This window comes from Antechinus flavipes, chromosome 1 (assembly GCF_016432865.1).
Source record: "Antechinus flavipes isolate AdamAnt ecotype Samford, QLD, Australia chromosome 1, AdamAnt_v2, whole genome shotgun sequence".
In the NCBI taxonomy this organism is placed as follows: Eukaryota; Metazoa; Chordata; class Mammalia; order Dasyuromorphia; family Dasyuridae; genus Antechinus; species Antechinus flavipes.
Genome location: NC_067398.1, coordinates 288,267,571 through 288,282,843, shown reverse-complemented (window position 1 = coordinate 288,282,843; position 15,273 = coordinate 288,267,571). Strand labels below are relative to the sequence as shown.

The 15,273-nt window shown below is 31.2% G+C and overlaps 1 protein-coding gene across 1 annotated transcript in view; it reads left to right on the top strand.

The window, feature by feature from the left end:
- The window catches only part of ROR2 (receptor tyrosine kinase like orphan receptor 2), a 312,511-nt gene extending 300,848 nt beyond the window's left edge, over positions 1-11,663 (top strand). Inside the window, exons 6-9 of the mRNA XM_051962386.1 lie at positions 1,218-1,532; positions 2,767-3,012; positions 5,620-5,822; positions 6,669-11,663. Of these exons, the coding sequence (XP_051818346.1) occupies positions 1,218-1,532; positions 2,767-3,012; positions 5,620-5,822; positions 6,669-8,108 (2,204 nt within the window). The 3' untranslated portion in view covers positions 8,109-11,663. The remainder of the gene's footprint in view (positions 1-1,217; positions 1,533-2,766; positions 3,013-5,619; positions 5,823-6,668) is intronic.
- The last annotated feature ends 3,610 nt before the right edge of the window (positions 11,664-15,273 follow it).

Below are 15,273 nucleotides of genomic sequence, written 5' to 3'. Positions count from 1 at the left end.
ATGATGATAGGCATATATCAGATATTGCAGATGACAATATAGCAGCATGTCAAAACCCTTGACTAGCTCATGTGTTGCATTAATTGAATTTTGGCTTACATTAAATGTGACCCAGTATCAAATCACTTTGAACTATTCAAACAGACATTAATCACAATCTTGCTAGAATGTCTGACAAATAAAATGATATTATAATTCAGTCTTAGCACAGGGAAACTTTGTAATTCAAAATTCAAAATTAGAGCAACATGTGAATTCATTTTAACTGTTAACAAAGGCAGTCTAAATATCATATCTCTTTTATAAAGGAAGACACTGATATTTGAGGAGTTATAAAAAAGATAAGTTCTTTATCCATGTTTCAGCCTCAAATCTTTAAGTTTCCTAAGAGAATCATATAAGAAATTCCAGGGGCAGCTAGGTGGTGCAGTGGATAGAGCACCAGCCCTGAAATCAGGAAGACCTGAGTTCAAATGTGACTTCAGACACGTAACACTTCCTATTTGTAAGACCCTGGGCAAGTCCCTTAACCCTAATTGCCTCAGGGAAAAAAAAAAGTTGCAAGATTAAGAAATTCCAACAGGACCAATGTGTCTCCATTTCTCTACCTTCATTCATCCTTCCTGCTGGGGAATAACACTACTTCCTTTAATGTATATTGTTGAATTTGTCAAGGAAAAAATGTGAAGAATGATTATTTGGAAACTGATCTTCCTAAGATTTATATGAACTAATACGAAACAAAGTAAACATAACCAGGCATACAATTTATTCAGTGACAGAAACACTGTAAAGATAAATAACTTGGTAAGACTTAGGAACTAGCTTAACAAGATGAACAATTATACTTCCAAAGGAATCATAATGAGACATTCAGTACACCTCCAGATAGAGAGCTCATGGACTCATAGTGATGATTGGAGAATATTTTCTCTCTCCTTCCTTGCTTTCTTCCTTCCTTCCTCTCTTCTTTCTTTTCTTCTCTTCTTCCTTCCAATTTCCTTTCCTCCCTTCCTCCTTTCCTTCTTTCCTCCTTTATTCCCTCCCATGGCTAATGTGAGAATTTGTTTTCTTTGACTATACGTATTTGTAACAGTTTTAGTTTTAGTCCTAGGAATAGGAAAGGGGGAAAAGAGAAAGAAATGATGTAGAACTGAAAATTTAATTTAAGAAAAAGTAACTGGTCTTTCTAATACTGTCTGGATATTGTCTTGCAGCTGCATTCACCATGATTGGCACTTCCACCCATTTATCTGATCAGTGTTCCCAGTTTGCCATCCCTTCCTTCTGCCACTTTGTATTTCCACTCTGTGATGAGTGGTCCAGGACTCCCAAACGTAGGGAGCTGTGCCGGGATGAATGTGAGGTGCTGGAGAATGATCTGTGCCGGCAGGAATATAACATTGCCCGCTCGAATCCCCTCATCCTCATGCAGCTCCAGCTGCCCAAGTGTGAGGATCTACCACTACCTGAAAGTGCAGAGGCTGCCAACTGCATGAGGATTGGCATCCCTGTGGAACGACTTAACCAATGTAAGCTTTGTCATTTTTATTTTTATTGTCACTCGTCTTATTTCTTATCTGTCATGTCATTCTATAAGAATTATGAATAAGATCACATTTTTAATTAGAACAAAACCCACATTTTTAGCTGATTTGATTCAACTAACTCTTTCATTTCATTGGCAGCTTTTAGAGCTCGAAACTATGTTACAGAAAAAGAGAAATCTTAAATTATCCTGAAAATATTTGAAAAAAGGTGATCTTGTATTTGTTTTAAAATATTAATGGCATAGTTTATTAACAGTGAATATTGCAAAGTTGTTTCCCTGCTTTGTAACCTTATGAGTTTGATAATGTAAATTATATTCTTTTCATTTCAAAGACAAGAAAACTGAGACATAAAGGAAGTTAAGTTATTTATCCAATTCCCTACAGCTCATAAATATCAGAACAATAACTTGATCCTAGTTATTGTTTTCATTCAAACTCAAGGTTTTACCCACTACATTTTATTTTAAAAAGGTAGAAATTCCCTTGATATATGTCCTTTCCCAGTAAAGGATAGAAGAGAGTAAATTTACAACACCCTGCTCCTTGTATGAAAAGATTCATTCTCATTTCCAAGCTCTAGAATTCTCTTTATTTTTAACAGTTTACAATTAAATGGTAAATATGACTCAGAGTTGTATTTTTCAATACTTCTAAGAAAGAAGACAAAATTATTGTATTTTCTGAGATTGAGCCTGGAAGTGATCTATTCTATGGTATGAAGTGACAAAGATTAATATCTTTTTCTTCAGGCCCTCTTTTGTTACATAAGACCAAAAAAAAAAAAAAAAAGTGAGTGTGTGTGTATGTATGTATGTATTTCCAATGTATATGAAATTTCCTTAATTCTTATGATGGTAGGTGGATATACTGATTCTGAATGAAATTTAGATCCTTTATTTAACTTAGAAGAAATAATATTGCTTAGAACTATGAATTTCAGTTCTAATTTCATTTATTATATATGTATGTTAAATGCTTTCTCTTGGACTCTTCTAGATGATGGATTTTAAATGAAAGTTCTCATTGAGCTATATCTGAAAGATTCAATTGCTTTGCCTCTCAGAAATTACCCAAAAAACTACACTGAATTCCATTTTATGTTTATTTTACTGGTTTTTATTTCATTTGGCTAATTTGCAAGGGGCAGACAGTTGAAGTATAGAGGTAGTGTCCCCTTATCTCTTTAACTCCTAAAGTCTGTTTTTTTCGTCAGTTCACCAGTGCTACAATGGCTCTGGATCAAATTATAGAGGAACTATCAGCACCACTCAATCAGGTCATCAGTGCCAAGCCTGGAATGTCCAATATCCACACAGTCATCACCTTTCAAGTATGGATTTCCCAGAAATAGCAGGAGGACATGCCTACTGCCGAAATCCTGGAGGACAAATGGAAGGACCATGGTGTTTTACACAGAATAAAAACGTACGCATGGAACTGTGTGACATACCTTCTTGTAGTATGTATTATTATTATTATTTTTAGTATTGTCCAGATATTTGATGTATGTAAATTTGAATTGATAATGTTTCCTATAAATGGTTAAATCCCAGGTCTCTCACTAAATAATTATTTGGCTTTGAGCAAATTGTATAATCTTAGTTTCTTTATCTAGAAAATAGAGATAATAATATTATTAATATTAATTGTAATAATTATTATAATTTATCAATGAATTATCTAATTTAGGAATAGCTGCTCAGTTATTTTCTCTTTAACTTTTGGTCATTTCACTGCTTTTCAGCTTTTATAATAGAGTGGACAAAGACAGAATGTTATGAAATTTACATTTCTTACTCTTCCTAATTTGTGACAATTCTAGTTCTTGTTGTTAAAGAAAAGTTTGTAATTAGTAACAAAAATGACATTTATATTTCAGTTATTTATGAATCTTTTACCACATATATAATTGAGGATTATGTTTTAAAATATAAATATACTTCAAAGTTAGGAAGAAAATGTTTACCAGTTGGTTCAACATATCTTCCATTTCGTTAATGTAGATATTCCCTCAAAAGGTAAATAATTAATGTCTATGCATAAAATAGGAATAAATCAGATTTTGAAGTAATAATTTTCCTACTTACCCAAGAGAATCTTAATGCTTAATGCAATATTGAGCCATTGCTGAGATGGTAAGAATTTCAGGACAAATTTCACTATTTAGAAGAATCATCATAATGAGTTTCCCCATGACCAATATTTTTTATACAAAGTAAATCTGATCAAAATTAACTTGAAGGGCAATCTTGATATAATTTAGGAAAATATAAAGAACATTTTACTTGAAATCAGAATTTGCTCTAGCCCTTTTGGTCATATAACCTTGATTACATCATTTCATTCCTTAAACCTCAGTGTCCTTAACTCTGAAATGAAAAGATCAGAACAAATGATCTTTAAGGTTCTTTTTGGCTGTAATGTTATCTTTGATTAATAAAATAATAGAGTGAAAATATTATGATGCTATACTAAGTACATAGACATATAAGACATAAGTCATTAGAATAGGTAAATGGTCTATCTTCTTGACTTCAAGGTGCCAAACCTGAAGTTGAAGAAGAAATATCTAGCAGCATCCTCTTTAAGTTTAAAAATCAGAAATGATAAAGAATTTTGAAATTTTCAACTTTCTTAGAATTTGCTTCATTCCAGAATAATATAGTAGACGTGAGAGTGGGGACAGGGAGTAAATATCTGGTTACATTTTCCCCTTTTAACTTTCAAATCACTACAACTTCATCCAGAAGAAACAAACAAAAATGTCTCCAAATGCCTTATATTAAGTACTCATAATAGCTGTTTTACATTATGATTTGAGAGTATTATTATGTCAATTTTACAAATGCAGAAAAAACAATTTAAAGGAGTTGTGTCTCAACCATGATTATATACTTCAGATATATTAGAGCCTGAATTCAAACACTGGTCCTGCCTGATCTCAATTCCAGTTCTCTTTCTACAATTCTTTTTTGTCTTACCAAAAGCAATAATATATTCTAAATATATTCAGTCACTAAATAATAATTCAGTCAAAACAGTCTTTTTTGATGACATATAAAAATTTTCATGTAAAAATGGGCAAATTACTTTTTTGGTCCTCAAATTTTTCAATAGTTGATTTCTAAAACTTGTTCCAGCTCTAACATTTTCCAGTTTTATCAGTAAAACCTATTTATCATCAACAGTTCATAGGAAAGTAGTCTGTCAAACATGCAGTTCTCTCAAATATAGATTTCTTCACTATTTACCAGTCAAGTTTTTGCAACATGGAAATACTGTATTGTTTCATGTGAGTTCAGAGTTCAGAACTCTGAGAGAACAGAAACAGTTCTGTTTAGTCTATATCTTCCTGCTGTTTCTCATACAGTGCTCTGCACATATGGATTATTTTTTGGTTATTGACTGGTTGACTAGAATTTTTCCAGGTTAGGAAACTATCATTTGTGTAAGTGAAAATCCTATAGAGGGAGACAAAGTTGTCATTAACTTTTAAAAGCAAAAATAAAATAATTTCTGTAGTATTACAGAGAAAAATTAATGTGACAATTATGATTCAGTGATTCTGTCTTCGCTTCATAAATTCACTATTTTCAATGTATTTACTGAAATTCAATCACCAATGAATTATGTCATATTGTAAGGACTTCACAAAAACTGTTGTGAAAAAAAATATGCAGAAACAAATATTTCATAATTGGAACAGAATGCACAGTGATTTCATTTTCATCTCTATTCAGGGTCTTGTGAGGAAAAATTATGATATCTCATTTATTGTATTAGTAAAAATTTCAAAATAAATATACTATACTAAGAAAGAAAAAATCATATTAACCACCTTTAGCATACAGTTATTATTAGTATGCTGGATTTCATTTTGTTTCAAAGTATATAACAAAGTATATTTTTGAAATATATAAGCACTGAACTTATGCTGTTTTTCAAGTATAGTATGTAATTACATGCAAAGTTTAAGAGGGTATATTTTGTACATTTAAATATTTCTCTGAGTATTTCTTATTGAACAAGATCATATGAAAAAGCATTTGTTACTTATTCTTAACAGGTCCCCAGGATAACAGCAAAATGGGAATCCTCTACATCTTGGTTCCTAGCATTGCAATACCTTTGATCATTGCATGCCTTTTCTTCTTGGTCTGTATGTGTAGAAATAAACAAAAAGCATCTGGTATTACACCACAGCGGCGCCAGTTAATGGCATCCCCTAGCCAGGACATGGAAATGCCACTTATTAATCAACACAAACAGGTAACTTTGTGTATTATTTCAGGAATTGATTTTAATGCTTGATTCAATCTTTATACTTGTAGTATAAGATTGTGTGTATTACAATATGTTTAATATTTAATATTAATACTTAACTAAATGTTCATTTTCCATTCTAGTCTGTTTCTGCTCATAAAGTCTCATTGATATCAAATATTATGTGGGTGTATATGTATGGATATATACACACAAACATACAGTTAATAATGGAAAAATAATTAGTTTTCACAAGAATTATCTTTCTTAAGTAACTAAACTTTTTTTTTCTGAAGATATAGATCAAAATGAAAGTACATTGGAATGACTCAAGTTATATAGATGGATTTTTCTTTATTATTGGCTTTTGAAATGTCTTCAATTTCTAGAAACTTTTTTTGAATTGGAATGATTTAGCTAAATTCCTTAATGAGAAGAATCTGATTTAGAGGGGAAGACTAGTGAAGAATTGAAAATCATTAATTAATGTATGAGATACTATGCAAAGGTGACATAGCTAGTTTACATTAAAAAGAAGTTCATCAAAGCTTTACTTAGTTTACTTTGGTATCTTTTGATCTGTTGGCCAAATATTCAGAAATTTAAAGAATATTCTACATTTTTGCTATACTGTATTACTATGTATTATAGCAAATAGAAATGTCCATCTTCTATATGACAATGGAATTTACAGTCAGGTAACTGACATCAAATAATTTAATGCCACTGAATCAAAAACAAAAATTAGCAACTAAATTTGAGTTTTTCTTTTTTTATGTAAAGATGCTTCTTTTGTTACAAATTAAGGAAATTACAAATTAAGGAAAATTATTGTGATTGTCTCTTTTTCAGGCCAAACTCAAGGAGATCAATCTGTCCACTATAAGGTTCATGGAAGAGCTAGGAGAAGACAGATTTGGGAAAGTCTACAAAGGTCATCTCTTTGGTACAACACCAGGGGAACAGACACAAACTGTAGCCATTAAGACACTAAAAGACAAAGCAGAAATATCTCTCCGAGAAGAATTTAAACATGAAGCCATGATAAGATCAAGGTTACAACATCCAAATATTGTATGTTTGCTGGGAATCATGACCAAAGAACAACCTATCAGCATGATATTTGGTTATTGTTCCCACAGTGACCTACATGAATTCTTGGTCATGAGGTCTCCCCATTCAGATGTGGGAAGTACTGATGATGACAAGACAGTTAAATCTACATTAGAACCTGCAGACTTTTTCCATATCATAGTACAAGTAGCTGCAGGGATGGAGTACCTTTCTAGCCATCATGTTATCCATAAGGATTTGGCCACTAGAAACATACTTGTATTTGATAAGCTCAATGTAAAAATATCAGACTTGGGCCTTTTTAGGGAAGTTTATTCTGCTGATTACTACAAATTGATAGGAAATTCTCTTCTCCCTATTCGATGGATGTCCCCTGAGGCAATTATGTATGGAAAATTTTCCATTGATTCTGATATATGGTCCTATGGAGTAGTGTTGTGGGAGATATTCAGCTATGGTCTGCAGCCATATTGTGGATACTCTAATCAGGATGTCATTGAAATGATAAGGAATCGGCAAATTTTGCCCTGTCCTGATGATTGTCCTGCCTGGGTGTATACATTGATGGTAGAGTGTTGGAATGAATTTCCCAACAGAAGACCAAGATTTAAAGACATCCATAATAGGCTGAGAACCTGGGGCAATCTTTCTAATTATAATAGCTCAGCCCAAACATCTGGAGCAAGCAATACCACACAGACAAGTTCTCTTAGCACAAGCCCAGTGAGCAATGTCAGCAATGCCAGATACATTGGACCCAAACAGAAAAGTCAGTCTTTCTCTCAACCACAGTTCATTCCAGTGAAAGGGCAGATAAGACCCATGGTCCCAACTCCTCAGCTATACATACCAGTGAATGGTTATCAGCCAATGCCTGCTTATGGTACTTATTTGCCAAATTTTTACCCAGTCCAAATCCCCATGCAAATGGCCCCTCAACAGATGCCTTCCCAGATGATTCCCAAACCAGGATCCCACCATAGTGGCAGTGGATCTACAAGCACAGGCTACGTAACAACAGCCCCCTCCAACACATCTGTAGCTGACAGGGCAGCTCTTCTCTCAGAGGGAAATGATGATGCTCTCAATACAGTGGAAGATGTAGCTCAGAATCCTGTCCAGGAAGAAGAAGAAGGCTCTGTTCCTGAAACAGAGTTGCTAGGTGACAATGATACACACTTACAAATAGATGAAGCAGAAACTCCATCAGAAGCATAGGTAAAGGAGATAACCTCTTAACTTGGTTTCATCTTCTTTGTGGGGCTATTTTTAAAACTGTGATCCTCTAAGGAATATCTGATCAATTAATTGACCAGACAACTTGGCCATCACTGACACAATAGAAAGCAAATACTAGGGGCAACAGTAACGATATTCCACATACCGATGAGATTATTGCAGACTTGATAATATAGAGCTGCTACTTTGCTTTTGTCAATAATCCTTGAGAGAAACTGCTCTAAGATACTGTTGCTGTGCAACATATTGCTGAGTAGCCTTGCACATCATGTCTATCATGGTCTGTGATTGATTGTATTTTTAGTCAAATTCCTAAGCTGGACAGAGAGAGAAGAGGATTGCTTTGAGAGTCCTAAAGTGAGATAGCAGAATAAACGGCTGTAATGTAGTTTATCGTACTTGATGGGATTTAAAATAATAATAAGAATGAGCCGCAGACATTTGTTTCTAAGAAAAAATAAACTTAAAAGACTATCTTTTTTTGGATCAAAATGGCTCAAAACTCTAAGAAAACAGAATTAAAGAAGGCAGAGAAAATTGTTTCCAATGAGTAATGTGGCAGAACTTTCTAAATAAGGTTGGAGCATGAAAAAGAGCTTTCCCTCCCTTTGCTGCATTACTCTTTTCTCCCTCTAGTGACTAAAAAACTTATTACTTTACAAATCAGAAGAGAATGGAATATTTACTGTGTGCTAACCAAACCCACCTTTGCAGCTTTATGTTGGTTGTTAAATATTAAAAAAGAAATTTTTGAAAACGTCTTCTAAATGTATTTAAATTGGTGCCTTAAAAAATACACACATGTATTTTAAAAATCAAATAATTTTAATGATTTTGCATGTCTGCCTGCCACTTTTCAGGGAAAGTGACCTTTGACTTTGAAATATCAAAAAAAAAAATACTATACAGAATACAGTTTTGTTCCTTTTTCCTTAAATGAATCGTGTACAGAGCTTAAAATGTAATTTATATTTTATTACATTTCATATATCTTTTTCACTGATGCATTTTCATCTTTAATAAGGATTTTGTAATTTAAGTGTTCTTGTCCATTTTGGGATGCAATTTCATTGTATTTTATAGTGTTCATTTTTATAAAATATGAAAATAAGGTCCATTCATTTCATGAATAATTCTATAAAAACACATACACACTGTATTGTGGCTAGTGTACATCATAGTCATTATTTGTAAATCCAATATCTATTGGATACAATAAACTGATAGAGAAAGTTTGATTGATTAATTTATCTTTAGGACTCTTTTTTATGGTAGCAATAAAATGTTGAAAAATGGTTGATTTTCTCAAGACTGAAGCTGTCAGATTTAATAATAAATTAATAATATTGCCAAATATTTAAATTTTGTAAAGATATTAGTCATTTAAAAACAGCAAATATTTAAGAACTAATCATTTACATAAAGCAAATAACTTTAACAAATTTATTAAAGCAAATAATAAAGGTCCCTTAAAGGATCTTTTCTGGATAATATATTGCCACTTTGTTTTCAACATATGACCTCAAAAGAAAAAAAAATGTATTTCCTTAAAAAACATTCTACTTATGATTGTGGTTTTTTTTTTTTTTTCATTCTTACCAGACTTCCTCATAAATTACTCTGAATTACTGAGGTTTCATTGGAAGAAAAATTTTACACACAGGGAGAAAATACTGTAACAGTGAATCACAAGAATTTATTTAAAAGAGACAAGGATAACACAATACTTTTTATTCTGATAGTAAAACAGAATACTAAGGGATAACAGAATAGCTTTTTTAAAATCATGATCTAATAAAAATGGAAATTAAAGTTATTTTTTCTAAACCAGGACTTAATATATCCAAAGATACCAGTTTCTCAGCATAATTCTATCCCTAGAATTCTTTACTACCTTCTACTAGGAATTAAAATTCAGTTTTACTTACTTCTGAACTAAATTTCTAAAGGCCAAGCTAATGAAATTTCATAATTTCATTAGTAAATAAAGAGTAGAGATGAAGAATGTAAGGGGAGTAACTATTTAATTACCAAGAAGCAAAATTCCCTGCCACACCCAACTCTCACTCCTTTTGCAGGGAGAAGAGGTGGAAATGAGTGGAGAAAGAAAGAACGGGTTTTATATTACATTTCTGTTACTACATCAAAATTGTCACTTTGTAGAAAATTCATTGTAATACACTTTAATATTCTTGATTTGGGGAGGGTGTTTCTATTTGTTTAGGTAGTTTTTTGTTTATATTTCATAGAATCTTAAGACTGTTGGAGCTAGAAAGATAATTTAGAACAAAATATCTCATCTATAATTATAATTATTTTTAATAGTCTGCCCTTTTTAATCTTTTCTTCTATTTTGTCATTTTGACCTTTTAAAATTGTATCTCTTGTTTTGATAGTTCTTTTTTTATTTTAAAAAACTGTTGTTTATTGTTCTCCCCTCACCTTGTGTATTTTCATACCACATATTCACACTAATTGGAGATTAGTCTTTTTGAATTTTAGTGTATTTTAAAGACAATTCACTTTATTACTTTCAAACATTTCAATTAAATAGATCCAGGCTAACTATTAATCAGTGAAGGCCTTGTGATTCCTGATCTGCATTGATAAAGTAGATTAAACTTTCTCTTTTGCTTAACATTCTCATTAACTTAATAGAACTTTTTTTTTCCATAATGAAATAACTTTAGCCCAATCCTGTCCAAACTCAATAGAATAACTTTTAAGCAAGCTAATATAAAAATGTAGAACTCACATAAATGAAATCCTCCCCCCCAAAAAAAACCCAAAACTCTACCATCAGATCAGTTTATCAGTGAATTCGTTTAACATTAAAAAAAAAATCAATTCCCTTATTACATAAACTACAAAAATAAGGAAATGAAAGGAATCTTCAACACTGAGACAAAAAAATATGGTTTTAATAGTTATATTAAGAAGAAAATCTTAAACCACCAGTACTCCTAATAAACTTTTAAATGAAATGCTAGCAAATAGACTATAAATACACATTAAAAAAATTATACACTACAGCTTGGATTTATACTAGGAATACAGGATTGGTTCAGTACTCAAAATTCTATAAACATGATTGACAATAAAACAACAATCAAAATGATATGATTTTATCAATAAAGAAAAAAATTTTGAGAAAAAACAGCATATTTCTATTTTTAAAAGGATACCTATATACATAATGGGAATAATCTATCAAATCAAATTTATCAAAGCAAATCTGTCCATCATCACCAGTATTATTGGTAATAGTATTAGAAATACTCATTGTAAGAATGAGACAATAAAAAGAATTGGGGAAAATAAAGATAGAGAAGAAAAAATTATTTTTTATTGTTTATTATGGTTCTTTGTGGGTGATATTTTAGAATGTTTTCTTATACTCAGAGAAGTCTGAAGTCAGATTTCATCAGTTATTGGTAAGCACTTTTTTTTTCTTTTTGACAATAGTAACCTTGGAACTGGAGTTGAGAATACCATTTTTACAAAATTATATAAACAGTAAAAGAATAAATGTTTTTTCTTTGTCTATGCTTATTCCTCCAATTTCTGGGCTATTGAGTTCAATTGTTTCTGATTCCTATGTTATAGATAAATGTCTGATGATCAGTTGATAGAATTTTCCATTTTTCTGCAGACCTTCAGGAGCCCCTTCAAGTTGCTTCTACTCTGGTGTTGTTTGATTATTTCCTTATTCCTTCTTAACTCCCCACATTTTAGTTCCCACATTATATTATTGCATTTAAATCTTCTGTTTTGATCTACCATTTGGATTCATACTTTCAAATTCAGAAAAAGGCTTTTCAGAATTCGTCTAAATCATTAAGAATCATTAGAGATTTCAGTGCTTGTTTTTTGCAAACTTTCATCATCATATACATTGGTGAATATTATGTAAAAATTGAGTCTGCATTAAGTGGTCTTTTTAATCTTTTTGGTTAAGAAATTTCCTTATTCTAATCTTGACTGAAAAATCAGTTTCTCAATGGACCAGGGATTAAAATATCCAAGGAAATTAATTAGTTAGGACAAGAAATTGTTATTTGACAAGCACTTCTGAGCAAACTGAAAAGCAATATGGCAGAAATTAGGTTAAAACTAGTACCTTGTAGTATATCTACCACAAAATGCATATACCATCTGAATATTTAAGGTTACTACACATTACAGCCCCAAAATTAGAAAAGAATTCTTTGCTAACTGGTAACAGATAATAGGAAGGAAAGAGTCAGTCAAAAATTTAGTGGATAAACTAAGTGAATGACCAGGAATTTGACATAAAGTGCTACTTTATATCTGAATGTATCACAAAGACATAGTTCATATCATTGATCTGTCTCTCAAATTAAATTACAAATCTTTCCAAATTTGTATGCTTTTTTGGATTCATATTATTTCATTCTTCTTCATTCAACTTGAAAGCATTATAATCTTCTTCCTCTTTCTTCTTCTATTTAAAAATATGTTTAATAATTGAATCCATTCATTCATTGGAGTTACTGGTTTCCAAGTGTAGAAAAAAATCTTTTGTTTCCTGAATATGATAAAAAAAATTCACTACAAATATGCATATATCTTAGTTACTATGCAATACATCAAGCAAAGTTAATAAAGTCACAACAATAAAATAGTATCTGCCTTTAGAAGCTTATATTTCACTTATATTTCAGGGGATTTGAATTAAATTTAATATACAGAGGGAAGAAAAGAGAATTGGATCTTATTAGACAAATTGAAACGTTTTAAAGTGAATTTATTTAGTGCTATCTTTTGTCCCTAGAAAAGATTCACCACCACCACAAACACACAGTTTAAGAATTGATGACAAAATCATCTTCTCCAGCTGGTTTACATAAACACCTTATTTATAATTTGTTTACATAAACACCTTATTTATAATTTGTTCCTCAATTGAGTGCATCAATTCTCAAACACCAATGCTCTGAAAGCATTTAATTTCTTGTTAGGTATAAAGAATTAGCTATAATACCTCGTACCTTTCTTCCACAAAACAGCTTCTTGAATATTTGAAGAAAATTATCCTGTTATCTCTTAAGTTTTCTCTTCTCAAAGCTAAATACACCAAATACTTTCAAATGATTCTTTTATTGTGAACTCAAGTCCTTCAATAGCTGGTTGCTTTTCTCTGGAAATTGTCCAGATTAAGTCCCTTTGGTCCCATGCAGTTCTAAGATTCTGTTATTCTATAAAAACTCAAGAATATGTAATATAGTGTTACTATATGATCTTTTCTTAAGTATATTCCCCAGAATTTAATATAATAATTCCAAATGTGTTCTGGCATAGTGAAACTATTATCTCCCCATTCCACACAGTGCCTCTCTACCTAAATACTAATGTTTTTGTTTGCCATATGCTACTTTATGAACTTCATGAACTATAAGAATTCTTTTAAACAATCTAATATCTACTCCCTTCCCCAATATTATATTTCTAACATTGAATTTTTGATGCCAAGCATGATTTTAATCTACTTTTATTTAGGGACAGCTAAATGGCACAGTGGATGCTCTCACCAGCCCTGAAGTTCAGAAAAGACCTAAGTTCAAATCTGGTCACTTGTGTACACATACACACACACACACACACACACACACACACACACACATATACTTATTTTTTAAAATTTCATCTATTTATTTTTGACATTCATTTAACAAAAAAAAATTTAATTCCAAAATTCTTTCCCTCCTACTCTTCTGCTACCCATTGAGAAAGCAAGAAAAATGATAACAATTATTCATGTGAAATCATGTGAAACATTTCAGTATTAGCCAAGTTTCAAAAAAAAATAAATGTAAAAATAAAAAAATACAAATTTTAATCTGTATTCAGACTCTATCAGTTCTATCAAGTGGACAGAACTTTTTATCATAAGTGCTTTGAAAGTGTCTTGGATTATTTTCTTGATCAAAATAGCTATTCGATTATTTGATAAATCTTTTCAAGGATGCTTTAGAAATGTAAGAATATATGTTGAAATAAATATAATAATTGTTCACATTAATTTTTAGAGCATACAAAATTTCCCATAACAACATGGAGAGGTAGGTAGTATAAATATTACTATCTTCATTCCATGGACGAGAAGCCATAATGAGGTCATATGATTTGCCCAACTTCAAGAAAGAGTCCTGTTTATTATTCTTATTCCTGTAAAATGTTCTTTTGATAATCTCAAATACATATCATATTTTCCAGTATCATAGATTGAGTACTCCAACAATGTTAACTAGATAGAGGCTTAAAAGCAGGGAGTCCAAATGAAACACTCATTGTACCACATTACTCCTGAATAGTAGGAAACCCAAAGAACTATGCAGATATTTTAAATTCTGGATTGCGATTGTTATGATCTTTTAAAATTAGCTTGTAATTACAATTTAAAGATTCTTAACTGTTGTAATACTCTATTAGGTAATGAGGCAACTTAAAGGAATGAAGCCAATTAAAGGAGTTTGAGTCTAACTTTAGGTTTCACTTTTCCCCTTTACTCTGTGAATGTTCTTTTTGTGCTGCAGGTGGCATCTCAGGACTGAAAATATTAGTCTCCTTATATACACTCCTAAATTTCTCATTGTAAAGGGTAGTTTCTCTCCTTAATATCAACATTTATTTGTTGTTTGAATACCTGAAACATTGGGAACCAGTTTTCTCCTGGATATTTCCAAAAGGACAGCTTCTTTTGCATAAAGGTTAGACACTATCTAGCCTCTGTTTCTTTTTTAAGTTTTAGTTTACATTTTGACAACTATTTAAACATAAAGACACATAGATAGATATGCATATAAATACACAAACCTTAGAAAAAACCAAAAGCTAGCAATTCTAAATGTTTTATATTTAATTAACTTTTTTCACTTAAATATAAAAATAATTTTTAATATTCATTTTAAAAAATTAGTTCCAAGTTATATTCCTTTTCCCCCCTCTCTTCTCTGTTTCCACACTGAGAACACAAACTAGCTAAAGGTTATACATGTGTAGTCATGCAAAAAAAAAATTCCATATAATTGTATTGGGGTTGAGGGGGGAAACCCTCTCCCTCAAAAAAACACAAGAAAAATAAAGTTAAAAAAAAATGTTTCAATTTGAATTCAGACTCCAT